General features: G+C 34.7%; 1 protein-coding gene across 6 annotated transcripts; it reads left to right on the top strand.

The window, feature by feature from the left end:
• Positions 1-3,802: 3,802 nt before the first annotated feature.
• LOC110008035 (uncharacterized) lies at positions 3,803-12,732 on the top strand. Of its 6 annotated transcripts, XR_002282446.2 has the most exons (6): positions 3,803-4,209; positions 4,363-4,704; positions 9,074-9,129; positions 10,459-11,603; positions 11,716-12,183; positions 12,273-12,732. XR_002282446.2 is itself a non-coding variant. In XM_006853651.4 (2 exons), exons 1-2 carry the CDS (start codon positions 3,809-3,811, stop codon positions 4,646-4,648), a joined length of 687 nt encoding a protein of 228 aa, XP_006853713.2. In that variant the 5' UTR covers positions 3,803-3,808; the 3' UTR covers positions 4,649-5,007. The 6 variants fall into 6 exon arrangements, 1 of the variants encoding a protein (XP_006853713.2); XR_016055708.1 differs by having other exon boundaries at positions 10,459-12,183; XR_016055710.1 differs by lacking the exon at positions 9,074-9,129 and having other exon boundaries at positions 10,459-12,183.
• The last annotated feature ends 6,267 nt before the right edge of the window (positions 12,733-18,999 follow it).

The raw sequence follows: 18,999 nt of genomic DNA, 5'->3' as shown, positions 1-18,999 counted from the left end.
AAATTTTTCCTATACACATTTTGTTATATAATAGGAAAATTGTTTCATGTAGGCTGGGCCGCATTTCTATAATATACGGTCCCTAGGTATAAAGCATCCATCTTAAAAATGAATGCAAATAAGTGGTCCATCTAAAAAAGATTGAAACGAACGGCACAAATGTTTCTTAATAGAATTATTATTTCTAATTTTTAAAATTTATTTATTTATTCATATTCCTTGAAAATAATTAAGTCCAAATATCCATCTCAAAAATAAATTTTTAATAGGCTATCATTTCTACATATAGAAATCGTGTCCTATATAGTATACGTATTTAAATAGTCTTTTGACATGAACCTCCAAACATGTGTGTAGGCAATTAGGCTCCTTAAGATATACGTGATAGTTCTCGCTCTCTCTCGCACACGCACACAAGATCCACCAAACATGTGTCTAGGCAATTAGGCTCTTTAAGTTATATATGATAATTCTCTCTCACACACGTACAAACACACACAAGCATATATATATATATATAGAAATAGCTCGCATAGCCCCACTAGACTACATCTATATATGAGCCCAACGATCTAGATTCAATCTGGACCGATTTAAAGTCCATGAGTGCATTTCGTATTTGAATTTTAATTTTTTCTAACCAAATCAATTGCAATTTGAGCATGTGTTATTTAAAAATACGATAATCCAATAAAAATATTAAAAAAATAATTTACAAAAATATATTGATCAAAATATCTCCAAAACTTTTTAGAGGTATTTTGGTTAATTTATATTTTGTAAAAAAGCTGGCGTATGCCCACTAGCCTATAGCTACATATGAACCCAACAACTTAGACTGAATTTGGGCCAATCTAATAATCACGATTGTATTTTATATTTAAATTTTTTTTTTATAAATCCAAATCACTTGAAATTTTAAACGTGTGTTCTTTGAAAATAATATAATCTAATAAAAATAGCAAAAAAATAATTTACAAAAATAAATTGATCAAAATACCTCCAAAACTTTACAGGGGTATTTTGTCTAATTTTTTTAATCTTTTTATTAAATGCGCATTGATGAGAAGAATAAACTTCGAAAATTTCATGTGATTTGGATATGTATAAAACAACTAAAATTAAAATACGAAATAAGGTTGTGACCGCTAGATCGGCCGAGATTGAATCTAAGTCGTTGGCCTCATATGTAGCTGTGAGCTAGTGGGCATATACCAGAGTTGTCGATCCAACTGATCTAGGTGGCCGATCAACATCTTTGGTTGGGTTATCTACCCCAATAATTTATATTTTAGAACGGGATTGCCTACAAAGAGACTATTTATTTTTGGTACATAGGGGTCACAATCATTCATACTCATTAGATGTCAAATTGAATGGCCTCGGATGAGTCGTAAAGTCGAAATTTTTTTTTTTCGATCTATGTATCTATTTAATGACACTCTTACTACCACCTATTTTAAAATTTAAGAGATAAAAATGACATAGACCTCCATATACAAAAGCTAAACGGCCCTAAATCTTTGAGGTGACACGTGTTTGGGATGTGGGACCAAATGCACAACTCGATCCGGTAGGACAACCAAATCCTTTTGAGTTGTACGCGTTTGGGCGGTGGGACCAAATGCACAACTTGATCCGGCAGGACAGCCAAATCCTTTTTCCTTACACCTCAAAGCGAATACTGTATTTGAAAACTGGTGCTGGTTGGTTTCAATACCACTGGCTCTTTTGTAACTTTTCCTAAACTTGGGGCACAGATTTTTAGAATCACTATCCTACGAAAGGAACCAATCATACACATGTTAACACAGCTTGAGCCCATAGAATTTGCTTTGGTCCATGCTCTCTTTTTGTTAAGAGCGCAACACTTGGCAATCAGAATAATGTGACTTGGATCCAACCTTGGCAAAACGTCCACATGGGTAGATAAGTATGGGAAATGAGTGGTGGAGCTCTAACCAAATATGCTGAGTACTTATCCAGTGAATGGCTAAGTTTTATAGCCTATCAATAATTAGTACTATTTTGGGTGCATACAGGATTTTAGCCTATCTCAATTAAGTGCTCTTGGCCCTCTGCTCAATTAAAAGATCTTGCTAAACTTGAGGTTATGTGTTTTACTTGCTAAAACGGGTGGACCCATTTGACCTAATTAAGTCATATAACTTGGAAGATTGGGGTTCTATCTATTACATTTGAGAGTGGACCCATTTAACCTACTTATGTACTCAAGGCTTGGGAGAAATATTGGGGTTTTAATCAACCCAAAAATGACAGTCGACCCACATGGCCTAATTTAAGTTCTCTACAGTTTGTAGTTTTAGGGTTTGATTAACCTAAAATTTGATCATATTACTTACTATAAGAGAGCTTTGGAGCTAAGACACTAATATTGCTGCCCTAATGCCCTAATCATTCAGGCAAGGGCCCAAACCCTAACCCATATGGTCTAGACCTAGCGTTGTACAACTTAAAAGTTTAAGGTTTCAAATGACTCATGTAAACATAAAGAGACCTTCCAAACTTGAAAAATTAAGTTTTGAATTACTCCCAAATTGGTTGGGTCTTCTATTTGAAATAGATACATCAAATCATAAAAAATTTAATGTTTGGAATCAAACTATAATTGATCTTTGAAATTTAAATATTTGGGGTTCAAACAAATAAAAAAAAAGTGGAAAAAATGGAACATGGGTCCCAATGTCCTACTCTTGGTTAACCATAAAGTGTTAAAAGAAAGTGGTTAGCTCAACCCAATAAAGGCACTTGGGACACTTCTCCTGAATTGGGGGGGAAGCTAACAAAAATAAAAATGAGGATCTTGAGTTTGGAAGTATTGTTTAAAGACACAATTCCTAATATTCAAGTGCCCTCCACCGCAGGGCAAGAATTATACCTTGGGAGAGAGAGAGCACGGGGTGGTTAAGGGTAAGAAGAGGGAGAGAAAGAGTAAGAGATAGGGGGCGGGTAAGGGTAAGAAGAGGGAGAGAAAGAGTATAAGGTTGAGAGAGATAGAGAGAGAGAAGGGGGCTTTAAGGGTAAAAAGGAGAGAGAGAAGGGGGTGGTTAAGGGTAAGAAGAGGTAGAGAAAGAGTAAGAGATAGGGGGGGTGAGGGTAAAAAGAGGGAGAAAAAGAGTATAAGGGTGAGAGAGATAGAGAGAGAGGAGGGGGCCTTAAGGGTAAAAAGAAGGAGAGAGAGAAGGGGTTGGTTAAGGTTAAGAAGAGGTAGAGAAAGAGTAAGAGATAGGGGGAGGGGGTGAGGGTAAGAAGAGGGAGAGAAAGAGTATAAGGGTGAGATAGATAGAGAGAGAAAAGGGGGGCTTAAGGGTAAGAAAAAGGAGAGAGAGAGAGGATAAAGGCACTAATCTAGTTTGTTTATATTTAAGTAGGGCCCTTAGTTGGCCAGGTCCTTGCCCATGGGGCCTTGGGCCTGAAGCATTGAATTTCTCCCAAAGGGAAAGTCGGTTTTTTTTAAAAAAAAGGGTGGTGGTGAGTAGGATATGGATGAATTCAAGGCACAAGCCTTATCCCATGCCCTCTTTTTCCTAGTACAAAGGGAGACGATGCAAACAAAAGAGGATAATGCCGAATCTCAAATGTAATTGAATAATATTGAACTTATCCTCATTCCTCCTTTCAGTCTCATTGTACGCCATCAACCACTCCATCCGCATTACATTCTCCCATATAACTCCTCCGTTTTCCCCATTAAATATTATCCATGCACCCCCCCAACTTTAGGTATAAACAATATTTATCTTCTTCCCCCCATAAAAGCCTTTGTCGATCCAAGTGACTTTTGGGTATGCATTTGACAGGCTATGGAGTGAAGTCCTTTGATTCTAAGAAAACCTCTCTCCCATTTTCCTCACACGCATGGTGGATTGCAGGCAAAGGTGCAAGTGCAGATCAAGTCCTAGAAGAAAACTCTTCAGACATGGATGCCCCTTCCCTTGTCAAACCACCATACAACCATGGGATCATGGATGACCATGAAGAAGATGATGATTTTCTCTCTGATTCTTTCTCTTCGGATGCCTCGGAGGGTTCCGCTCTCTCCTTGTCGTCGTCGTCGTCGTCCTCGGATCTCACGGAGGATGCAACCTCTTCATCGTCTTCGCTGCAGGAGTCTTCCTCGTCTTCGGATCCTCTCACCGATGAGCCTCTGTACGATATGTCGGATCTCATGGCGCAGCTGCCCTTCAAGTGAGTAGCTCCAAAAGACATGCCTCCTTGATGTTTTGTGCAATCCTGATTTTAATTAAATTGCATGATTTCGATTTAGTTCTTTCTTATTTGGAAAGAAACTAGCATGGATCCAAATGTCGCAGACTAATTGTATCGAATCTACTCTTGCAGGAGCGGGCTCTCAAAACACTTTGTAGGAAAATCACAGTCATTTATATCTCTCTCAAATGTGAGATGCCTTGAAGATCTTGCCAAGCCTGAGAACCCTTACAGGAAGAAGTTGAAATCCTGCAAAAGTTATGGTGGTGGATTAGACTGCCATAAATCATACTCTTCAAAGATATGCACCAAGACCATCACAAAGAAGACTTCAAGAGGCTCATGTGGTTCTCTCACGACTAGAAGGAACAGCTTCTTGGCCACAAGGCCATCCATTCCTCCTCAAAATCACCTGTAAAACCCCACCCCACAACCCCCTACAGCAATAAGAAGACACCTTCAAGGGTCATGGGTGTAAGTGAAAAGTGGTAGTGGGGATTGATCTTCTTGTATTAATCCCTTTTGCATATTGGAACATGTATAGAATCACAAGATAAGTTATAGATTTTGCCTCCATTTATCTATCTCCTCTCTTAGGTTTCTTCATATTTAAGGGAAGGATCAGGATCATAAAGCATTACTTAGGTATTTCTGTAAATATACACATGATAGTACACTCTTTATTAGAATATTGGCTTAAAGTTCCATAATCCCTATCTTACCTTTATTTGATGTGCTTCTCTGCCTTCAATAAAAAAGAATATGCTTCTATGTCAAGCCATTGTTCATGTTAGAAAAGGAGATCAGTAGTTACAAACAAGAGATTATTAGAAATAATGTTATCATTTGGAAGTTCTACATGATAACATCACCAAAGAAGTCCAAGAGATGGTTTTAATGAAGGAAGAGTGTACAAAGAGATTTTTTTTTTTTTGGGTGTAGATGGAAGTACAATTATTAGATGTCAAATTGGATGAATTGGGGTGAACCAAGTAGTCCCGAGAATATATATATATTTTTTTTGCTTGTAACTTCGTGTCTATTAATGTACAAAAGAAAAATGGTCTCTATATAGGTAATCTCTTTACTGCAAAATTAATATAGAAGAAGTAATGTTATGGTTTAGAACATGATCAAGTAGGCTTTACATAATCTTATGTCATATACGCAACAGCTATTTTCATCATTCTTCTATCCAGTTCATAGGGAGGTATATGTATAGTATATGGTACACCATCGGGACATCCATCCTTGGAGACAACGATGGCTTGTGGGGTTTAGACATAGTTCCTTATGATGAAGATTTTCTCATTGGGAATGGACGGCCATTTGCGCACAAGTTACCTTACACCAGAAGTGTATAATGTGCTTACATTCTCATGAAGATATGATTTGATACAATTACTGCTGTAGGTAATGAGGAGCAAGTAAGTTCTATGATATTATTATTTTGGTTTTCAATTGCTATCAGATTGTATTTGTACAAATGTTGTTAATCAATACGAAAAGATGTAGCTTGTGCGTTGAGTCTATCCTTTCTTTTTCTTATTGATAAAACTGAAGAAAAAGTATAAAATATGGGATTGTATACAATAAGAGCATTTATTTTTTATACAAAGTAGGCACAATTATTTACAACCATATGATGTGAATATGAGAGCTTGGGTGTATCACAAAAGTTTGAAATATTTTTGTTTTGAAGTTTGAGCTTGATAAAAAATAAATGGTCTCTTTATACTTTTCGATAAAACATTACTATATACCATTGGGGTAAAGAGGTTACAATCAATCATATCCATTGGATTAGAGATTGGGAGATGGGGGTGTCACATTGATGAAGCTCATAATCCATAAAAGTATTTTGACGCATTGCAAACTAGTGGCTCGATTGTGGCAATAAAAATGGGAGAAAATAGAGGAAACAAGTTTTCATTGTATGTCTCAGGAGAAGCTTACATAGAATCTATTCAAATAGTCACTGTCCACCCTATCCACACTATAATAAATGATAAAGTAATTAAAAAAGTAAGGCTTCGCTCCAAACCTTGATGAAAGAGGTAATTTTGGTGTCGATAATCTTTATGATGATTTTATAATATATTTTTACCCCTAATTATACAATTTAGAGTTTCAAAAATAATGTAGATTTTTAACCACTTAAAAATCTTGAAAATAAATAGTAAGATAATATATTATAAAATACATTACTTGAAAGGAGTTGAATTTATTTTATTTTATTTATACAACTCAAAGTCGAGATAAATTTTCTAATATCGAAACAACTGTTTTTTTTATGAGTTTTTAAAGTGCACATTACTTTTAGAAGCTAATTTAAAAGACTTAACAATTAAACCAATTGAAGAAAAGATAATGCACTTATCTCGAAGAATAAGAATCGAAAGAATTATCGATACCAAGTCAAATACCAACATAAATGAAAAGCAAGAGACATTATACTCCTGCATGAGTAAATCGGGTAAGATAAATTTTAGAGAAAATTACATATAGATTCATTATAGTTTCCGTTATTACGATTAAACTAAATAGTTTCCGTTATTACATCAATGTCCGTTTTTTCATCTCAAAACATATTTTTTTAAAAAAAACGACCTTACCCTTTTTTGGTTGTTGAATAACTGAATTCAAGGGTTTTTTGGTTATTTAACAACCGAATTCAAGGATGTTTTGATTGTTCAACAACCGGAAAAGAGATTAGCTCGTTTAAACTTCCCGCTATAGTTGTACTGAAATATATTTGAATTCGGTTTTTCAACACCCGAAAATTGTATTTTCGATTGTTGAACTACCGAATTTACAATTTTCGGTTGTTCAATAACCGAAATATTGCGAAGCTCGTTTAAAATTCCTGGATCAGTTTCTTTTGCTTCACTAGTCCAGGTATTTCTCATTCCCCCATTTCTGACAGCCTCTTACCTTTCTGACAATCAAAACAACATATTTAGATTTGGATACAAGTATTTTGACGGATCATAACTGCATTTGAAGCATTTTGAAGGCATTTGATGGATTTATAATTTAGAGTGAAGGTATGTATAATCGAATTTCTTGTTCGATTTTTAGAAGTTAACATTGTATAAGATTGTGATTTAAGGTTTCATACTTGAGTAGAAGCGATTGATTTAGGGTTTATGTAACAATCTTAAACTTTAAAAAAAAAAGAAGAAAATAAACTTTTAATACATGATGATTCGTTTGAACATGATGGTGTTTAGGGACCATCGCTACTTTTCAAAGCTTTTCGTTTAAAAGCTTTGTGTTTCCTTGCTCTTGCCACGTACGTGGGCTTTAGGTGTTTAAAGCATAAACTAACGCTCACACCTGTAACGTAATAAAAGCTTGAGGTGTTTAAAGCGTAAACTAACGCTCACACCTGTAACATAATAAAAGCTTGAGGTGTTTAAAGCGTAAACTAACGCTCACACCTGTAACGTAATAAAAGAATAAAATAATATGTTAGTAGAATTTAAATTCAGAGAGGTGAAGACTCCTATCTTAGAAAATTTTGAGATTTTTTCTTTGGTCGAAACACAGTGAACTCCTCTCTCGAGCCGAATTTTTATCGGAAGCTCCCTCTCAAATATTTGTGAGTAAGTGACATCGTCTTCCTGAAAAATAGTCTATTTTTAATAAATAGTGATATTTCCGTCTAGGATCTTTATTTTATCAGTTTTATGTGTAAGTGACCTCATTGTCTCGAAAAATAATCCATTCTTTTTAAAAATAAAATGAAATAATTATTTCTGCTTATTATCATGAATTTTAGGTACGATAAATTTTATGCGCACACGACCTCATTATCTTGAAAAATAATCTTTTTAATAAAAATTGTGATATTTTATCTATGTTAGAAATTTTAAATGCTGTAAATTCTTAGAAAAATAAATTTATTTACTTTTCTTGGCTATTGTTAGAAAATTTTAGATACTATCAAATTATTAAAAATAAATATGATATTTCTGCTTTTAGTAAAATTGTGATATTTCTTTCTACTGTTTTGAATATTTAGACATTGTAAAATTCATGTGCAAATGACTGTCTTATTATTTAAAAATTGACATTTTTGCAATTGATTATAGGATTGTTGTGAAATGTTTATTTGTGGATTGATATCCCATAAATTGTAATAATTTCGTATTCTTGAATTTCTATAAGAGTTTTTCTATACATATTAAATTGGCAATTATGCTAGAATGCCTTTACAAACTGCTACCTTTCTAAATTTGAGCCCAAAATATTTGATTGGTTATTTTTGAAATGTTATAGAGAGGGACTGTTATTAATAGTTTAAGTGAAATTCATATTAATGATTTCAGTGATATGTTGAGTACATGATATTGCTGCTTTCGAATGTTTAAAGAGATTTAGAAATAATTTATGTATGCAAGTGGACTCATCCGGTTCGCCGGTGAGGTATAAGTGGACCTATCTGGGACGCCGGTAGGGATTAAGTGGACTCATCCGGTACGCCGGTGAGGTATAAGTGGACCTACAGGGATTAAGTGGATCTATCTGGGACGTCGACAGGGATTAAGTGGACCCATCAGGACGCTGATGGGGTATATAGGTGACCTACTTGGGACGCCAGTAGGGTATTTTGTGAAATTCTTTGAATTATGCACTGCTGTTAAAAGTGTTATAAGCATTTCAATTACTTGGATTATACTTAATTATGCAATTATTGAAAGTGAAACTGTTGATGCATTTCTGTTAATAGATCTCATTTTGGAAAATATTGATATCTTTCAATCATGATTATTTTTAGGATTATGATGATCACTTACTGAGTAGCCAAACTCATCAAACTATGATAAACATTTTTCAGGATAGCTGCAGTTTCATTTGAGTGCTCGTCAGGATCAACTTTGGGAAGATATTGAAGTTGTGCTTAAACTTTCTTTTATTACTTTTTAAAAATTCGCCATTGTAAATTTGTCCTAAAAAGAGATGTATATATATGTTTTGACTGCCACATCTTAGGAACATCAGTATTGTAAATTCTTGGGGTGTGACAGTTTATTTGATGGATTTTACAGATTCTTTAATGACACATTGTTTGAGTGATAGTTGGGATTTTTAAGAAATGCAATTATTTGGGGTTTGTAATAACTGTAAATTTGGGGTTATTTTTAGTTCTTGAAGGTTATACATGAGTTATTGAGTTATGTTTCTTTTTTATTAATTGTTTAAAAATTTCTAAATTTGGGGTTACTGAGAACTACAAATTTGGGGGTTTTATTAGAACTCGAAATGAATTAACCGACAATTTGAAATCAATAGCTTAAGATAGCTAAATGTGTCGTTGGATGTTGCCTTTATATTTGAAACTGTATAACTTATGCTTTATTGGGTTTGCAATTTGAAATGATTAGTTTATAACTAAAAATTTTGGGGTTTATATATAGTTGAATGGGTTTGTATTTTGTGACTGTATATAAATGAATCCGTATGGAATTTGAAATCTATAGCTTTATATAGGACCCTATGTTATTGGATGTTGCAGTTGTCTTTGAAAATGTATGAGTTATGCTATGTTGGACTTGGAATTTGAAAATGAGTAGCTTAATACAGATTGTTAGATGTTACTCTATGTTGTTGAATGTTGTTGTCTATATTTTGTTGTAATTAACATTTGGGTTATAATAAATGCAAAAAACAATCGTTGTCTTTAATTTTTTTCCCTTTGAACCAATATCTTAGTTGTCAGAAACGGTGCCTCAGTTGTTGATTTTTTTGATTTCTCATAGCTATATCGGCTTATAATGAATGGGTGTGGGTTTTGTAAGTTGAAATTTCTTATAGCATATATTTTGAATAGGTACATAGATGGTACAAAGATGAATACGTACATAGTTGGTATAGAACATTGTTTTGGTTATCATATAAGAACAAAAATTTTGCATTCATTATTTCATGCCCATTCCATTGTTAGTGATATATGATTTACTGATATATGGATTGGATATGAGTTGCAATGTGTTAGTAACTCCATTTATAATTTGGCTTGCTATTTACCTTGAACATTTTGTAAATGCTTGTAGGTTTAGGAGTATATAGGTAATAAATAAGTTTATGCATACTATATGTAAATATGAGTCGTATTTGATATGTAAATTTATTATCATATTCTTTTGTTAGAGTAGTATTCTATATACAAATGCATGATGCAATTTTAAAATACATGATGAGTTATTTTTGTCTCAATTTCAGTGAATATGAGTCGTGTCCATTCAGAGGGGGATACCCAGGAGGTCATCAGAACCCTAGTTTGCTACAGCTTCACCCAAAACATTCATCATATTTCATATGGGAATGACATGTATAGGCATATATTCATATGCTCTTTTCATTAGTTTGTTATTTTTCAATAAATTGTAGTTTGTTTCAACATCATATGGGAAATACATGTGTATATTTATTGTGACTCATATGTTTTCTCTTTGTTGTACTCCATGAAAAACATGAAATTAGAATCGATGAGAAGACTTTTCAATTAAACGATTGATATATAACCAATGAGCAAGTTCAATTAGTGAACACGTCTGGGTTGGGTGCTCTATCTATCATCCTCCCAAGTCGAATTGATCATGCTTTGGTCGCAGCCAATGCAGAGAGGTGGTGTTCTGAGACAAATTCATTCCATTACAACATTTAAATTGGTGGAGATGACACCAACTTTATTTGATGTGTACGAGATTTTAGGACTGGCTGTGGAAGATGAGCCTGTTCTATGTCGTCCTCTTAGTGACCTCCGGGAGTTCATAGAAAACAATTTGGGTATAATCACCACTGGAGGCAACCTGACAACCATTAAGCATTCATGGTTGAAGGAAAATTTCAGGGAATTGCCACCTTATGCAACCCCTGTGGAAGTACTTAGATATACTTGAGCCTATCTGCTCTTCCTCATCAGCGTTACCATTTTCGCTGCTGCGTCAGTTGCAACAGTGCCAACGAGATACTTACAAGTCTTTGAAGATATTGAGGAAGCTGGGAGATATGCTTGGGGTGCTGCAGCCCTCGCATTTCTTTATTGATCCTTTGGAAAAGCTTGTACATTCAAGCAAAGAAATTTTAGTTGTTCTGCCCCTATTATGCAAGCAAAGTTAATTTTTGTATAGACATAAGCATAATAGTTTAGATTACTCAGAAATAATATTTATTACTTATCATGTCTTGATGTAATGCAGTGTTGGTCTTATGAGCATATTATGCATATGAGGCTCATACTGCATAATATCTCTCCAAATATGCCTTGGACAAAAAAATGGGATCCATCAAAGAACTATTATGGCAATCCACATAACTTGATGCCTCCCATTTGACCAGAATTAGATAACCTCCAACCTAATGAGGTTAGTGTGTACTTTGATATTAATTACTTTCAATTGTATTAAAGTAGTTGTAGTTTTTATTGTTGACTAATTGCCGTATGTGTGATTGCATATAATATAACATGCAATATAGAATCTCTATTTCAAGCATGATGAGGACATTTCAGAAGATAGGCATCAGGCATTCGAAACTGCAATGTGCATAACGATGCTTATCTTTGACAATATTGCCCAGCCGTACATACCAGATCGTGTTTGCCGGTAATTTGGAGCTAAGCAAGGCATTCCAAGAAATCCCACTTCTGTTAGTAAGAGGTAAAGCAAATTGGGTAGCAAGATTGGCGAAATGTCAATTCAGACAAAATCCATAATTGGTTCTTGCCATGATCACATGATAGCAGACATTAAAGTCGATACTACCAATGGGTTGCCCTCAGAGGAGTACAAGGTCTGCTACAGCCGAGTGTCCCATCCTATAATACATAATGTCTCTAATCCACCAAAAGACATATTGCAACCTCAAGACCAGGAAGAAGAAGAGGTGGTTCCTGCACATGAACCACAATATATAATGAGACCTCGAGGATATAAAGATCAGTTTGTATGTTTATATTAACCTAAAAATTGTTTTCGTTTTATACTTGCCTATCAGTTGGTATGTTTATATTAACCTACAAATTGTTTTTGCAGGTTAGTGCAGTTCAGGCCAGTACAACCATGTTAGCAGAGGCACTTACACTTAGACAGAAGTGGTATCCTAAAGTTTATAATCGCGTTAACAATAAGTTTGAAATGCTGTCTAAGTTTGTGCCTGTCGACATGGTTGATATAGAAGCTAGGCTGAAAACATGACAATGTCAAGTTAATGACGAAACTGTACAAGAAGAGGGCGGACGAGATGTAGTGGGTGAAAGTAGTCGGCCTATAAAAGACTTGGCTCCATTCACACAACCTACAGTTGAAGAGCCCAAAAGACATAAGATGCGAAAGAAGCAGTATCAGCCGAAGAGAAGGCGGCCAGCATAAATATCTTATTTGGCAATGCAATGGTCATCGAATACATTTGTAATGTATCGAATACATTTGTAATGTTATGAAAGGATAATGTATTGGTCATTGAATACATTTGGTAATCCATTTTGGACTGCTTCATGGTTCCTTGCGATCAGATTCATAAGTAATTGAATGAGTTTGCACCATCATTGCTAAATATACTTCAAAGTTCCATTCCAAGGTGACCTTCATACTTGCGCTGAAATTAATTTATGTAATTCATTATTTGGGTGCCCCAACTACAGCCAAGACATTGATAGGTTTTGACATTTTAGCATTCTACATATGTTGCATGAACCATCTAAAACAACAAATTTACAGCCAAACTGAATGTGACGAAGACAACATTCAGAAGCCCATGAGCAGCATAAGCCTTATGCACATGGTTGGTAATGACCAACCCAATTAACGTATTGAATGCAACCAATAAGTGCATGGTGTAGTAACCACAAGAAGAATAAAAAAATTTAAATTGGATGTAACTCAAAAGACACAAAATGAGCCCAATTACGATTCAATCATGTATGATTAAAAAAAAAAATCTTAGAAAGCCTTTTGCTTGACCACAAATGAAATCATAACAATTTTGGTTGTTCAACAACCGAAAATCTCACTATTTTGATTGTACAACAACCGAAATAGTCTTTGCGAACAATAGAAGGTCCCTGGATGTTCGCAAAGACCATTTCAGTTGTTCAACAACCAAAATAGTCTCTACGAATAACAGAAGCTCCTTGGATGTTTGCAGAGAATATTTCTGTTGTTCAACAACCGAAATTGTCACCATTTCGGTTGTTCAACAATCGAAATGGTCTCTGCCCTGGATTTTCGCATAGACTATTTCAATTGTTGAACAACCAAAATGGTGACATTTTCGGTTGTTGAACAAACGAAATTGGCAGAATTTCAGTTGTTCAAAAACCGAAATCACAATTTCGGTTGTTGAATAACCGAAATCACAATTTCGGTTGTTCAACAACTGAATTGTTGACTACAAATATTCTAGAAGGTCCCTGGATTTTTGCAGTCAACAATTCGGTTGTTGAACAACCAAAATTTGAAGAATTTTGGTTGTTAAACAATCGAAATAACTATTTCAGTTGTTAAACAATCGAAATTGTAATTTCCTTCAATGTACCAAAATTGTACATTGAAGAAATTACGTTATGGTTACCATTAAAGCTTGATTTCTTCTTCCATTGCTTGTTATAAATCTTATATTACAGTAGTTTTTCATTGAATCATACTTTTGTTTCAATGCTCTTTTATGTTCTGATGGAACTTTATACACCACACCTTGAGTATGTGTAGTTTTGCTTGAAACTACATTACCTTGTCATTGATTTCCATAGTTTTTTATTTCCTAAATTTCCAGAGAGCTCTAATGAGTTTTAAACTTCATATTAGTCAGATTTCCTTCATATTAAAGGTCGAATAATATCTTGTGTTTCCATGCTCTACAATGTGTAATGCAGATTGAATCTTCTACGTCTACATCTCGATTTCTATAGAATGTTTTGAGCATATTACTAAGTTTTATACATCATATTCAGATCAACACCTAAATCACGCAATTCACACTAACAGCAAGTACAAAACAAGATTAACAACACCTAAATCACTCATTTCATTATTCATCAAATTGTTAATTCCATATAAAAACACAAGATTGACAACAAATAATTCACTCTATTGGTTCTTTGTATGTCCTCCTATTATGACCTACTGCGCCGCATCATTTGGACTTCATAGGCTTAGTGATAGGCTGTTCAGTCTCAGATCTTTTTCGTTGCTTTTTTTATTTACAGGGAAGGCATGTCGTCCTTGGTGGCAATGCTGTTCAGTTGAACATACCTATCAACTCAATATCATTCGGGTCAAGCCCAAAGAGAGTTTGAAAGGCCCTTTTAAATGCTTTCATTGCGAAATACTGAAGGCAGAACGCAGTGGGATCCAAATGCATATGATTAATAGCTGCAATCCCATGAGTATACGGTATGTCACTGAGTTACCATTTTCTACAACTTCATGTTCAATGAGTTAAATCAACAACGTACTTCTTCCCAAGATAGTGGATCTCAAGCTGTGTATCCATGTCGGATATAACTGTGTGCAAAAATCTAGCCTTCATCTTTCGCAAGTCCAGTAATTCTTGGGCTTTTGGTACTAGCAGGCCGCTCCAATTATTACCTGACTCTCTCTTCTCTTCAAACCTGGTCATCAACTGTACCTTTATTTTTTCATACATTGTAATGATCTACTTCTCTTTAGCCGATATTATCCAAGCGTTGAATGACTCGGCTACGTTAGAGGTAAGATGATTGTGTCTTGTCCTTGGAAAATAGGCATTTGCCCAATATTTGGGAAGAATGTTCTTAATCCACTCATATGCTTCTGGGTCAACACACTGTATGCCAAACATAATTTTTTCAAACCCACTAATGGTCGCTTTACGGGCAGCCTTCCAAAACAACATCAGTAATACTTCGGTGTTTGTTGACTTCTTCATGAAGCCCTTGAAGTTCTCTCCCATATGTCGCATGCAGAATGCTGAAAAACACCTGGGAAAGCATTTTCTATTGCTTCTGGTAGGCTTTTCTGTCGATCTGTTATAATTGTTAAGACAGACAGATTAGAAAACTCATTTAATAGCTCACTCAGTATACTTAAGAACCAATACCAACTCTGGTAGTTCTCCTTCTCGACCACTGCAAATGCCAATGGAAAGAGCCCATTATTTGCATCTATAGAAATGACGCACAATAACATGCCTTGATACTTTCCTTTTAAGAATGTCCCATCGATACCAATTAGTGGTTTGCATCCATTAACCAAACCCATGATGCATGGGCGATAAGCAATGAATACTCATTTGAACCTGCTTTCATCTATATCGATGCGAACTTCGATTCTTGGGTTGGTTATTCGGAGCTTCTCCACATACAAGGGAAGGTCATGGTATTGTTGTTCATGTGAACCATCTATCATCTCTTTAGCAACATCTTTTCCCCGCCAAGTTTGCATGTAAGAAAGCCTGACACCGTGATCGCGTTGGACATCCTTTACAATGTCTTTAGCTTTAAGTTTTGGTTGGTCACTAAGGCGGGCTTTAATTTTCTTTGCCACCCAATCACTACGAGCTAGTGGCTGATGGACCATCCCCATTGGAGCACTACATGTGTGCTCCTTAACCATGGATTTCACTTTGAAGTATTTTGTATTGCTAACTTGTGAGCACTGCACTTGCCATGTGCATCCCTCTGCCGTAAAACTTGCCCACACCCATCCCAATTCACTTTTGTCAAACTTCAGAACAAAATTATTGTGGATTGCAAAATTAACAAGATGATGCCAGCATTGACACTTTCAAAATATTGCCTTATATTCAATTAAACCTCGTTACCAACTCCTCTACATGGGCTATCTAGTGGTTCAATATCCTCCATATCACGCTCTGGTACAAGCTCAGGGTCAGGCGCCACTTGAATGTTTTGATCTTGATCAGGTAAAGTCTCACGCCGACTGTTGACAAAAGATACAGTGTAAGATGAAGCAACAATTTCTATACATAAAAGAATAAAATAAACCAAATTACAGATGAAAAAGTAAATTGTAAATATACCTATTTCTTGAAGATGGACCATCACCAATAGATTCCCGTTTTGGCTCCATTATAGAGGCAATATATACAACAATTTTCGAAGATTCCCCTCTCAACATAAAAGATATATCTACATCATCACTTACATCAATCAAATCAAACCCACTAGAAAGACTTGTGTTGTGGTACATAATAGCTAATTTGTTTGGATCACACATTGTTAAATTACCTAAATGACTTTTTAGTTCCTCTAAAGAACTATTTCTATTGTATTTCGTAACCTTCAATTTTCCCCCTTTGTAAAAGATACGACCGTCTTCTGCATTCATCTCAAATGACCCCCCATATCGGAATACCAGTTGCACTCCCTCAATAACTATCGTCAATGCTACTGTATTAAATGAATAGTAAAATTTGTGTTACAATAAATTGATACAATAAAGAATACAAGAAATTTGGATATTTCTAACTACTTTAGGGTTCATAAAATGTGAGTATTACATAACAAATTGAAGTACTGTTAATAACGAAAATATCAAAAATAAGTTGACAAAAATAACAAATACTCAATAAACAACAAAAATAACAATTACTCAAACAAATACCAAATAAACAACAAATATTAACACAAACCAACAAGTTGAACAATTTTAGCCAAAGCAATAAATACAATGTATCAACATAATGCAAACAATAAATTTTTATACAAAGAACAAATAACTATACAAAAAAACAACTTCAACAATATTTTAACAAATATTATTTATTAATCAACAATACACAAAATTTACAAATATAAAATATAATATTCTATTAATTGTGACAAAATTAACAAAAAATAAGCAACAACATAAAGCAAGAGTAAGAACTGTACCAATCACGACCGTGAGCCAATCGTACAGGATACTGTATTGGGGGAAAGTAAAAAAGGTATGATCCACGTATGATACTGTATTGGATTTGTTTTCCCCCAACTTTATATATAAAAAAATTTCTTATTCTAAAACGCAGGGAATATTGGCAAGAAAATTTTCGGTTAATCAAAAATGGAAATCCACAAAATTTCGGTTGTTGAAAAATCAAAATCAAATTTTTGGTTTTTAAACAATCGAAAACCCTAATTTCGGTTGTCGAACAACCGAAACTATAGCGGGAGAGCAACTCCTATTTTCGGGTGTTGCAAAACTGAAAATCTACGGTTTCGGTTGTTCAACAATCGAAATTAGATTTTTGGTTTTTCAACACCCGAAAGCTCTTATTTCGGTTGTTGAACAACCGAAACCAGAACGGGAGGTTAAACAAGCTATTCCAGTTTTCGGTTGTTGAACAATTGATATTTTTTTTTAATTCAATTGTTCAACACCTAAAAAAGGGTAAAGTCATCTTTTTTTAAAAAAATCGTTATGAAAGGGAAAAAACGGACATCCTGATAATAACGGAAACTAAAAGGTGGATTCGTAATAATGCATATTATAACGAATATTAGCGTAATTTTCTCTAAATTTTAGGAACACAAATATTGGGGATTTAACCCCTTCAACCTATGTATTAACCTTAATAAAATTTTTTCCCTAATGGCACCCTCTATGGACTCGAAAAAAAAAAAAAAAAAACCTCAAGTTTGAATAGAGATCGTTCAATTTTTAGTGGATAGAATCTAAGTGTTAAAAATCTCAAAAAATTAATTTATTTCTTTTAAGAATAATCATCTATTGGTTATTAGGTGGATCCTAAATAGATTGAAAAAATCCTCTTAACTAGGTCTTCCGATTCAGAGGGTATACACTATGCTCCTAGGAGCACAATATATGCGCTCTAAATGAAATGTTAAGATATGCAAGACGAAAGACATTCAAGTAGCATGAGATAGGGCTCTTGGGGCATCTAGTGTCTATCCTCTCCACTGATCATTCGGGGTTATGGACGGTGGATGCCCCTTGTGTATGGCACATACTATACACCATACAATGAACTTTTGAGTTTGCGGAGATAACAATGCAGCTTTTTCTTTCTCCTTTTTATATGGTAAAGGGATTATATACTATAGGTTTTGTTTGGGTACTCCTATGCATGGAGTATTTTTTTTAACGCACTCAATATTTTTGGACACTTATTACTCTTAAATATAAAATAAAAATTTTCAAGCAAGGGCAACAATTTTTGTCATTAGGAGAGGTGGAATGATTATTTCTATAAGAAACTAGTAGCATTCTTTTGGTGGTTAAAAAACAATTAAGGAAAACAAATAACCCCCAAGACTAGACTTTCTATGCATGTTAACCCTCAACCAAACTTTTTTTCTCCCTTTTTTCCTCAAAATATATTTTTTAGCAAATACCCCCCAAGTAAAAACGGTACATTAGTTTTACAAAAATACCTTTTTTCATACATGAAAATTTCATTTTGGCGGGAGATTCACATGGGCTTATATGGGTAGCCGGACCGCCCTTTGACATTGCCAGACCCCGTTAAACTAAAAAAAGTGTCGGACCACTATTTGACATTGCCGGACCGCACTTTGGGCCGATTGCCGGACCGCTCTTTGGTAGTGCTGGATTTCATGGGCCTATTGCCGGACCGTCTTTGTTAGTCGGACCGTCACTATTTTTTATCGGACTGATATTATACTGCTGGACCGCCTTAAGAATACGCTAGACCGCCTTTTCGTGGGAAAGAGAAGAAAGAGGCATGGGTAAAAGTAAGGGAGGGTAGTTTAGACTTTTTTTATTTTTTATTTGGGTTGAGGGGTATTTGCTAAGAAAG

Source organism: Amborella trichopoda, chromosome 5 (assembly GCF_054954075.1).
Source record: "Amborella trichopoda isolate Santa Cruz 75 chromosome 5, AtrichopodaSantaCruz75HAP2 v2.0, whole genome shotgun sequence".
NCBI lineage: Eukaryota > Viridiplantae > Streptophyta > Magnoliopsida > Amborellales > Amborellaceae > Amborella > Amborella trichopoda.
Note: the sequence above shows the minus strand (reverse complement) of the source record. Positions and strands in the feature narration are given on the sequence as shown.